Raw genomic sequence first — 10684 nt, forward strand, 5'->3', positions numbered from 1 at the left:
ACAAAATATAAAAGTTGGGCAAGCTCATGTAGATTATGTCGCGTGAAGCATGCGACATTAAAATCTTAATACCAATGAATCTATGAATGCTGCCGAAATATCGCGAATATAAAGAATCGCTACGTTTGAAGTATGGATGAAGTAGAGGTATAACAAAGGAAAGTTAAGGTTCTACGTTCTGCTGATTGTAAATAATGTTTTTTGCATGCAGTTTATAATTTTCTTTTTATTCCCGCTGAGTTACTAGACAATCACAAATATGTCGCTTCAGTATTTCCTAATGCCGTGATTTCTGGATAATGTACTGGCCGATCTAAATCACCTACAAACGACGACAGATTCATCCATCTAGGCTCAAATATGAGTGGATAGCAGATGAAACTTCCCAGTAAGATTATATGAATTTCTCTAAACAAATGAAATGCATGAAAATTCAACGCATTTCTGCTTTTTAGTTTGCATTCCACAACTTTGAACAGTAGCTGGAAGCAGATACTAATATTCTGCAAAGTAAGATATCACGTTAGTTAACAAACTAATAACATGCGATTTTGTCATAGCACGCGCGCGTTACTCCATAGAAGTCCCCCATTCGAATTTTGCAGAAAAAAAGAACAACAAACCGGAATAATTACAACAATACAAAAGCAACCAAACGAGCTCCCGTTTTCATATCGCATTTATTGTGCCTTTCTTATTGTGCGTACTTTCTTGTTGTAAATAACAGCAGACTTCAGTTATTTCTCGGCCTCTGAATTCATTTACTCCGAAAGCAGCTACTCCCGCGACTCCCTCCCAACTTTCAGCAAATGCAAACTCCATCAGCCATATGCAAGCAACGACTTCAACTGTGGCGGAATGACGGTGGCGAGAGCAGGGCAATGACGACGAGAAGCCGCCACTGCGAGAGTAACGCTGATAATGGCTGGTACACTGTGAACAGCGCGAACTGCGGCATGGATGCGCCGACGCGCTGTGAACTGGGCCATGGATTCGCGGTTGTGCCCATTTGAAAGCCTGCCGTCGTCACTCTCAAGTGTTTGTTTCGCGACGCCGAATGCCGTCACACTAAAGCAGTGGACCTAAAGTGACGCGTCCTTGCGCCGAAGAAACATTCTCGTGTTTTCATACTGCATGCAAGCGGCGGCCATCCGCGTTTACGTTTTACGTTTTTCGAAGGAGGGCGTTTCGAGGTGCGGCCGCGTTCAGTACGTGTTCTGCGAGAACGAGACCAGTGCCTTCTACCACGTTGCGGGTGCCGATGGAGGCACCTGCCTCGCCAGCACGCATGGCCACCCGAACATCTGCAACCGGAGTCCCAACGGGTTCAGCTCGCTGAGCGACTGCCAGCGGTTCTGTGTCCACCGGAACCACCCGCAGAAGCGATGCGGTCGCCCACCGATTTTCTCCACTTGCGCCAGGTGGGATGATATGGGGAACATCGTGGCCAAGTTGTAAATATTGTTTGGACTGTGTGAAACGCTACTGCCGAGACGCTACTGCAGCAGTTACCTTATAGTGGTCACGGAGTGAAGCAGCTACACTCAGGCAACAAAGCAGTTCTTTCGGCAAGCCTGAATGGTTGTTGTAGAGCACGTCTCCGTGCACTGAACCCTTGAAGTACCTTAAGGCAGACACACAATCCACCGAAGGACGCACAGTGGCAGAATTGCTTACATTTGGCACGACATATATTCACAACTAACATCGTATTAGTTAATAACATCATATTACCATAATATATGTAAAAAACTCAGACGATAACATCTGGTGGCGAAGTCTGTGGTACCATATTCTTCCGAAGAGTGTGGACTGCTATTGCGAAAGTTATCTGTATTTCTTTCTATAACAAATCACATTTCGCAAAAAGCAAGTTTCCGCGTTTCTTGCTAATAGCCTCCATTTCGCGAACAATTGGCTGCATGAACAATTACGGATTCATAGGAACAATCTTTTCGTTAGCGTTAGTAAACTGAAACTTTATAGTTAAATGAAATTGTAGAAGAGTGAGCTCGAGAGAAATGTAGCCACTTTCGGTAACCGCAATGTTAAGGAACCACCACCGTTGTAACCTTCGTAGAAATATTTTTGCTTCTCCTTTTCCTATGAAGAAGGCTTTCGTGATGCATTATTTTTGAAAACTGAGTCGCGAGATGGTCACCTGCAGAACTGGCTCCTGAGCACGTGCGACTATACGTCGCCTGGAACACGGTGGTTGTCATAGCCTAACGCAAATGCGCATACATGTCAAACCCACATTCCTTAATGCACACTCGTGCCTGAGAGCTATGAACTACATACACCATCTACGCACCTCGCGTATGAGCAGCCAGCAGTGTTCGATTGTATAGCGCCTATACTGTGAACGCTGAACTGTCTTCAGTCAGTCAAAAGGCTCTGCTTTCTTATTTGACGAGGTCCTCAGGTGCAACTGATGCACGTGCGTGATAGACACTGACACCTTATATCAGAACACTTTTACAAATACAACCGCATGACAGTACATATCCAAAAGGCAAGGTTTGATAAGAGAAAGACACCGAAAAAAGAAATACGGCGCGAAAGTCTAACTCAAATTTGAGTGTGTCAAGACATGTCAAGAGCACTAAAAGGGCACAAGGGACCACACCAAGTTCTACGACAAAGTGAGTGGAGTGAGTGCACAAGGCAGTGCTCATGCCACTTCAGCGCTTACGCCCGGATTTCTCGCAGTGCAGAGTGCAATCACGTAAATTTGCACGACGTATAACCGTCTTGACGACGCAGGTCATATACAAAATAAACAGCATGGACATTTGGCAGGCAACGTAGTCACAGTACGCCAATCGTTGTTCTCACGGTAGGTACGACAGACACTAACGGAGAAAAGTAGAACACCGGCTAGGTAGGAAAAAACATTGACACGAAGAAGCGCGAGTTTTGTCTGACACACTTCGTGTCAGTGTGTCAGACATAGCCAACGCAGACATAGACATAGGAATGTTCTGCGCCCTTCAGTGCCCAGTTGAGAAAGGCGTGTAGAGTTATCGGCCTCATTCAATAACAACAGTAGCATGAATTAGAAGTGGCACAATGAACGGAAAGCGAAAGGAATGTAACTATGTTTAAAAGTAGGCTTGCGGGTGTCGTTCATTGTTCAGCCATACATAAATGGGACGAATGTATAAACACTGATTGCTATTTTCATTTGTCTGCTTGTTTATGTTGGTGATAGCCGGGACCTCTAATTTCCGGCTTCTACGCGGTCTTTCCCCTTACTTTCTGCGCCTCCGAGCAGGATGGACATGAAAAAACACTGGTGGTTCCACGACGGTCTGTCCTGTCGCCAATGGCAGTACCCTTCTGGTACCTGTCCGGCAGCCGACAGCGATACCTACGACACCTTCCAGGAATGCTACAACAGATGTGCACACTATGCGGAGCGCGACTCGGTGTGCGGTCAGCCACAACCGGCCACCTGCGACATGGCTCACATCAGGCACCCTTACTTTGCGGTGTCGTCCGGGGACGGCATGTTCAGGTAGGGCTCTCTCTATTCTTGAAGAGAGTAAATAAATGATAGATGTACGCTAGGTGTAGCTAACGGTGGCTAAAGAGAACTTGGAAGTACCATCCTAACGTGTGTGTTCTTTTTTCTCATTCGTTGGCCGCGTGTCTCTCAAAGTGACGTCAGCTTCATTTGTACGTCTCAACCCCAGAAGATTCAGCCATCAGCGGGACAAGACGCGTCGAGACACCTTTCGCTATCATTATCATATCTTGACCAGACAGCTATCACACATCAGTCTAAACAGAAGTGTGGCTTTTGTATAGACTCGTCGAATGATAACAGCTGATTTACTTCGGCATTGAGGTTCTGTTTCCTTTGTCGTTCAATTTTCTTTTTTTTTTTAAACGTAACCATGTGCGGTGACGAAAGAAGATGAGGGGTAGGATGGATGGTTGTAGTAGCGGATCGGCGAAGACTGTGTGCATGGAGTAATAGCAGTGGGACAGAGCAGGAATGGGATAGAGCAGCATGCTAGGAATACTTCATAAACTGCATTTGTTGAAAGAACACTGCCGGCACGCTAGGATACTAAAACTTCATGGTATGCAATGAATTGTCTATATTAGACAAAGAATTTCAGAATTCTGAAAATTGCCAGTGGTGTCTGGCCCGGTCCTCCCTTTATATTGTTGGATTATATTAAAATGTACGCTTCTTGAATAATAAAAATGTCTGAACAGTTAACCTATAAAATTCCTCTCTATAATGAAACTTGTTGCAAATGCGAAGTGGAAGCGGGCAAGTGCTTGAAGTATGACCATTTAGTAGGTAGCCACCTCCAAAACATTCCACGTAACACACTGACATCCAGTAACTGCGAATGCATTTAAGAGATCGAAGATGCGCTTGCTGTGTGGGTCCTTACCGTTACGCAAACGACGACGTCTGTCGTCATCATCGAGCCGTTATCGTGTCGTAGCGCTGCCATCTCTTCATCGTCTGTTTCACCCTCGCCAGTGGACAAAGAAAAACAACTCTAGCCTAAGCGAAGATCACCGCCTCTGTGGTTCGAACTCGTGCGTCTGCAGCGTTGCGCAATTTGGAGCTGGGCGGGCTAACCTAGCGAGCATTTGCGCAGCATTGTTGGTAAATCATGGGTAGGTCGTTGCGCCCCGCATATATACTCCATAGGTACAGTGGCGTCTGTGCACTTAGTTCGGTGGCCACAACAGGTACTGTAGTGCGCGAAGACGACGTTGTGTTATAGTATAGGAAAGAGGAAAGATCCTACTTACGGCCGCCATGCTACCACGAGGCTGACTGTATACGTGCGTAGTGATGTGGATTTCGCATGAACGTAAATGGCATCACCTTTCTGCAAGGGCGCAGAGATGACAAACCCATTAAAGAACCCAAACACTAACCGTGCGTTAGGTGTGCGCTCTATAATCTGTACGAGAGTAAACATATGAAAACTTCCTTTATGCCAACGTCACCACACGAGGACAGAGAAAAAAAGAAGGGTAGAGTGAGGAACGGAGTATCGGTTGGGCACTCGTTGGCGTGCAATGGCGAATTCTGCGAGATGTCGCCGTAGAAGTGGCCGAGTGATGATATCCTGTTTTGTTTGACATTTTTGTACAGGTGCCTGGAAGCAAGCCCGGCTAATCTTCGCGGTCACATCTGCTTAACAGGAGGAAATAGCTTCAAGAGTTCCGAGGCATGTCAAAAGGCGTGTGGGAATAAGCCAGTGATTTAACACGCCCGTCGAGCTGTTCTTGCTTTCCGGGAAGTCATCTCCGAAACAACACTACATTTACCTATAGATTGTATATCTCCACTGAGGTGTTGTGTCTGTGTTGTTTTCAGTACGAATGACTCCCAATGCACGTCAATATACTTGCAAGCTTTCTAAGCTCCAAACTACCACGTTCAGCTGCTTAACACTTTACACTCGTGCAATTTTTTTAATCCAACAGCTTTCTTAGAGATTTACATCGAATTATTTTGTACTTTAATTATTCTGACGAATTTAATAGGCAGGCTTTAAATTTGTTTATGTGAATATTACAAGTTATTCTATATAAGTGATGTTTATGGTCTGTGAACGACAACCACTACTCTCAACTAAGGGACGCCAGATATGAAAAAGGTGGTTTTAGAGCGAACGGTTGTTAATGCTGCAGTCTGCGTCAAAGGTCTGAAGGCGTCTCCCATCACACCTGCCATGGTCGCTTAGTGGGTATGGTGTTGGGCTGATAAGCACGAGGTCGCGGGATCGAATCCCGACTACGGGGGCCGCATTTCGATAGAGGCGAAGTGCGAAAACACCAGTGGTAGTTAGATTTAGGCGCACGTCAAAGAACCCCAGGTAGTTCAAATTTCCGGAGTCCCCTAGTACGGCATGCCTCAAAATTTGATCGTGGTTTTGGCACGTGAAACCCCATAATTTCTTTTTGTCCCAAACGAGCAACAATGTGTCCACAAAAAGAAAGAAAAAGAAAAATTGTGAGCCATTCCACTATGTGAAAGTGGATGACCAGCGAAGCTGTTTAGCCCACCACACAGAGGTGACACAGAATCTTTAACAAAAGTACGAACTCTCTTACCGTGATTTTTTGTATACATTCGCGTTGACGACCCGACCGCTCCTCCAGAAGCAGGAGGGAACTGGACACGCGCGACGTTTCGACGGGACCGCTCCCACGGGAGAGCGGAAGGAAAGTAAAGTAGATACGCAAGCGCTTGGAACGCCGACAAGGAGAGGGCGATATGAACGTAGACAGGGCCGACGCGGGTCAAAGTGTACTATCTGTTCTTATCTGCTTAATATCTGATACGGGTCCTATTTCGACCCACGATGTTAAACTTATTTTGGCAAGTGGGGGGGGGGGGGGTAGGCGAGGGGGAGTGCTTGAAGCCTGCTTCACCTCTGCCGCTGGTCGGCCGGGTATTGCACTATATTCAGGACTGGCCCACCGTTTTTGCACACGCAAAGCAAAAATGCAGGGGACCCTAGCCATAAACAGCTTCACTGAAAAAATTCAACGCCATTCCGCCCTGTGGAGGTGGATGACCAGCGGAGCTGCAAACATCGTGGTAAAGAAACTTGTTGTCGTAAGTTATTTATTGCATCGCTCACTGTCACTGAGTAACGACGGTCGCAATGACTTTGTGGTCGCTACGGTATACACTGATCGGCATATTCGCAACTGCAGACACATTCTTTGATAATGTCAAATAATGCACGTACGCCGCTGGTTGGGCCAGATCGGTGTGGCATCGCAAGCGAGATGTCTGCAACACCAAACGTGTAAACCACTCCCTTTACGGTTTTGACACATCCACACTGAAATCACCCAACGTTTAGAGGGGCAGTGTCATCGCAGCTAACCCACGCAAAGTGAGTAACCATGAATCTTTCGAGATTGCACTTCGATGCCGAAGAAACTTTTGCATCTCTTCGCCGCATTCTCCAATTCGCAACACGTGTCGACCCGTCTGGCCTGCCGCTTACGGTCGGCCTTTTGGCCACGATCTTCGGTGGTGTCTGCCGCGCACCACCGTCGTACTTTCACCTAAGTTCGTGGCGTTGCACATCGTAAGTGAGCTACTCCTCGGGAGTCCTGACCACGCGTGGCCACCCCATCGCAACTCATACTCAACACTACCCAACTAGGTTTCTCCGAGGCAGCCGATGACAGTTTCCGACATGCTGTTGTGTATGTTCTGTATACGACATGCTGTTCTGTAAGGAACGACCACGACGCCATCACGACGTACGAGGATGGATGAATGGATGGATGAATGGATGGATGATGGATGGATGGATGGGATGGGTTGGGATGGGATGGGATGGGATGGGTTGGGGTAGGGTTGGGGTAGGGTTGGGTGGGGTGGACTGCAGTGGTGTGGAGTGGATTGTATTGTATTGGATTAGTGCATTGGTGGATTGATGGATTGATGGGTTGATGGGTTGATGTGTGGATGGATGGATGGATGGATGGATCGATGGATGGATGGATGGATTCAAAGTGCCTGAAGTCCGCAAAAGAATGATTTGCATTAAAAAGAAAAAGAAAGACGGTGCCTGTGAACAACTTTCTCACAAAGCTAGCTGCCGACAGAAATCTTGCCGGCAATCGTGGCGTCTGTCGCAGACGCCGGAATTGTCGTGGAAGAAATTTGAGACCGAAGTGGGACTGGTATGAGTAGGGTAACATTGCACAATAGGCCAGACTAGGTAGTATCCGAAAAGTGCCAGCTGTTGTTGATAATGGCAACGATTTACTATGATGGGCACGTACCCAATAAAGGGGCTAGGCGTAGGATTGGGCGCCAGAAGGTAGCGTAAACGAAATACTAAGTATAATAGTTTATACAAATACTACAGCAGAAAAGACTGGTGAAACAAGACTATTATAAGCGAGTGAGCAGTCAGACTAACCCAACAAAATTATGAAAGAGGTGTGAATAAAGACGATATTAAAGCCTTCAATCATTAAGAATTTGAAGGAACAATTTCAATGAAACAGATAGTTAACAAAGAAGTGCGTGGCGTCGTCGTGATTATCATGTTCATACCTTGAAAAAACTGCTTTGAGGCAATGGTTGGACTAAAAAGGGTACTGTAACGCTGAACACCTAGAATAAATCTTTACGGGATGACCACTGCAGTTTAAGCCGTATTTGTATGCGGAGATGGCACTGCCTCCTAACGCTGAGGTGATACCACCATAGGCTGCTCGATATAGCGATTCGAAGAGCACGCGTGTCTTGACGTAGGAGTATTTGTTTTATTTTTATTCAGTACAATGACACTTACCTACTACGGAGGAATGGCCCAAAACAGTTTTACAACAGTTTTCTTTTTTTTTGCCTTTAGAGATTCATTCCGCGGCCCAAGACAAATTTTGGCGCACCGTTTAGACAAGTACCTATATTCACTCATTTCTGTGTCTTAGTGCTAATTTTCGCTGAGCGGTATTCGAGCCAACGAATGAGCTATCATCATCAGCTCACATTGCTTTAACAGCTGGGAAAGACAGCGTACTGAAGCGCTGCCGCTCGATAAAGACCGTGCTCGCATCTGCGTCGATTTAGCTAGAACCAGCTTGCCGCATCTTCTTTCTTCCAATTCGCCATCGCCACCTTCGAAATAGGTACGTAAAGATGCACCGCTACTCTGGCGCGGGAACCTCGAGCGGTCACGCGACAAATTCCATCACTGCCACCCGGCGTACAACGAGCCTGGCCGAAGTTCTGGAGGCGGCTCGGGAATCCAAGCTCATCGTTCCTTCGCCCGAGGAGGAACGAGAAGCGCTGGGAGCCCTCGCGACCGCCGAGCGCCACCGGCAACAGCGGTATCCAGCTGCAACCTCCGGGAAGTGCGAGACCGGCTGCGCTGCTGCGGCCGCGGCTGGAGCCCCGGTGGCGCCGAGGTCCAACGGGAATAGCCTCGCGTCCATTCTCGTGCTGTTCACGGTCAGCGTCGTCACGGCGGGATTCGTGGCTTGCGCGGTGGCCACGGGTCGCTACATCGCCTCGGGCGGTGTCTACGCCGGCCTGCGCGGAAGGAACAGAGATCTGAGCGCCGGCCCTTCTATGGACCTTCAGGTACCTCGATCGGTAGACGGTGAGATGCGAGACATTCGGGGTCCCAATAACAGAGCGCATAACCTAAATCACTGCGAAAAAAAAAGAAATAAAGATAGAAGCAGGAGTCGATATTGGAAAAGCCTCACTTGCTCTTGTATTTATTTCTGGTTACCGCAGTATATTGCGGCAATTTGAGGCACACTGCTGGAGATTTGCCCAACGAACCTTCTGGCTTTTTAGAGAGCAGGTAAAGTAGGAAAGAGAACGAGAAACTCGGAGGGCGTGAGGAACGAGGCTTTATCCTGTGAAGGTCATTCAAGTACTATCCGCGCGATGCGAGTGCCAACGGTGAAGGATCACATCTGAGAGGCCCAGAAGAACTTTGACAGAACCACCAAGTACGGCACGACGAAAAGTGTCAGCAGACAGTTGCAGACGTCTTGTAGCGTCTCGTCTCCAGTTCCTGGTATACACTTTACTTATCTGACTTTCTGTTTATCTTCAGGTGCCCGCCGCTAATCCTGTACACGCAGTCCCTCCAGCTACTGCAGAAGAGGAGGAGGCCGAGAAACTGGCGCGACGCCTCATGATTCAGCCAGAAGCTGAGGAAGCGTCGCCTAACGGCGGCCCAGAAGCCGGGCCCGCCACGGAACCTTTCAGGGACATCGCCGCCGCTGCTGAAGGCAGGACGCCGGCGCCGGCAACTGGCAGGAAGAGGGCGATGAGGACCAACCGCCAGCCGGCGCGCGAACCCAAGATTCAAAATTGGAACCCGCCTCTTGCAGTCAACAACAATACGGAAACTCCAGAGCCGCCTACTGCGACGAATTCGAGCGCCACGAGCGACCCGAAATGGAATCTTACGTTGCACTAATAACAAGATTCACACCAGTCGGAGGCACACGACAATTGACATGAGTGCGTCTTGCGTTCGGTGTCCTGTACATCTTCGCGGCTTTTGCCATATAGCGACCATCGTCATACCTCGAGGAAAATTCTCATCGACGTTCATGGAAGTCGTGCACTGAGTGGAAATGATTTGGTGTGACGAGGATGGTATAATTTTCTTTCAAGAATTAAAAGTTGTCATGCCCTTGTTTGAACGTAGCAAGTGCCAGGGAACAAACGAGCACAGAAGTTAACTTGTACCGTATAGTTCGTTCAAGCAACATTCCCGTGAAGTAGTTTAGCTTGTTCTATCAAAAATCAGGTCGTATTATATGATGCGTAAAGAAAAAAAGAAAGGAACGAGTAAACTAATCATAAATCGAGTAAATTATAGTCATCCTACTGAGAAAAAAAAAGTATCCCCATAATTCCCACGTCCAATAATATCATAGGGCATCGGAAAAAGTTTTTTATATGAGATCCCATATGTTACATATCGGATTATCGGATATGGGAGTTATGGGGCATACGTCTTTTTTTTCGGTGGGACGGCCTTCCAAGAGGAAGGAATGCAAATCGGTTAAATATAAATAACTAAGGAATAGGAAAGGAGTAATATGAAGGATATTTAAATACTTCAAACTCAATTTTCTGGAATTTTCATTTGTTGAAGTCTGACTTTTATAATTTGAAGTACAATAAATTATG

The 10684-nt window shown here is 47.2% G+C and overlaps 2 protein-coding genes and 1 pseudogene across 2 annotated transcripts; all 3 read left to right on the forward strand.

Moving 5' to 3' along the window:
- The first annotated feature begins 1030 nt into the window (after positions 1-1030).
- LOC142570890 (uncharacterized) lies at positions 1031-5635 on the forward strand. The gene is made up of 3 exons (XM_075679195.1): positions 1031-1421; positions 3278-3520; positions 5135-5635. Exons 1-3 carry the CDS (start codon positions 1135-1137, stop codon positions 5247-5249), a joined length of 645 nt encoding a protein of 214 aa, XP_075535310.1. The 5' UTR covers positions 1031-1134; the 3' UTR covers positions 5250-5635.
- Positions 5636-6272: 637 nt separating this feature from the next.
- On the forward strand, positions 6273-6474 carry LOC142573390 (U2 spliceosomal RNA; annotated as a pseudogene).
- Positions 6475-8603: 2129 nt separating this feature from the next.
- Positions 8604-9962, forward strand: LOC142570356 (uncharacterized). Its single transcript, XM_075678743.1, has 2 exons — positions 8604-9106; positions 9594-9962. Exons 1-2 carry the CDS (start codon positions 8663-8665, stop codon positions 9960-9962), a joined length of 813 nt encoding a protein of 270 aa, XP_075534858.1. The 5' UTR covers positions 8604-8662.
- Positions 9963-10684: the final 722 nt, after the last annotated feature.

Source organism: Dermacentor variabilis, chromosome 2 (assembly GCF_050947875.1).
Source record: "Dermacentor variabilis isolate Ectoservices chromosome 2, ASM5094787v1, whole genome shotgun sequence".
NCBI classification, from domain to species: Eukaryota; Metazoa; Arthropoda; class Arachnida; order Ixodida; family Ixodidae; genus Dermacentor; species Dermacentor variabilis.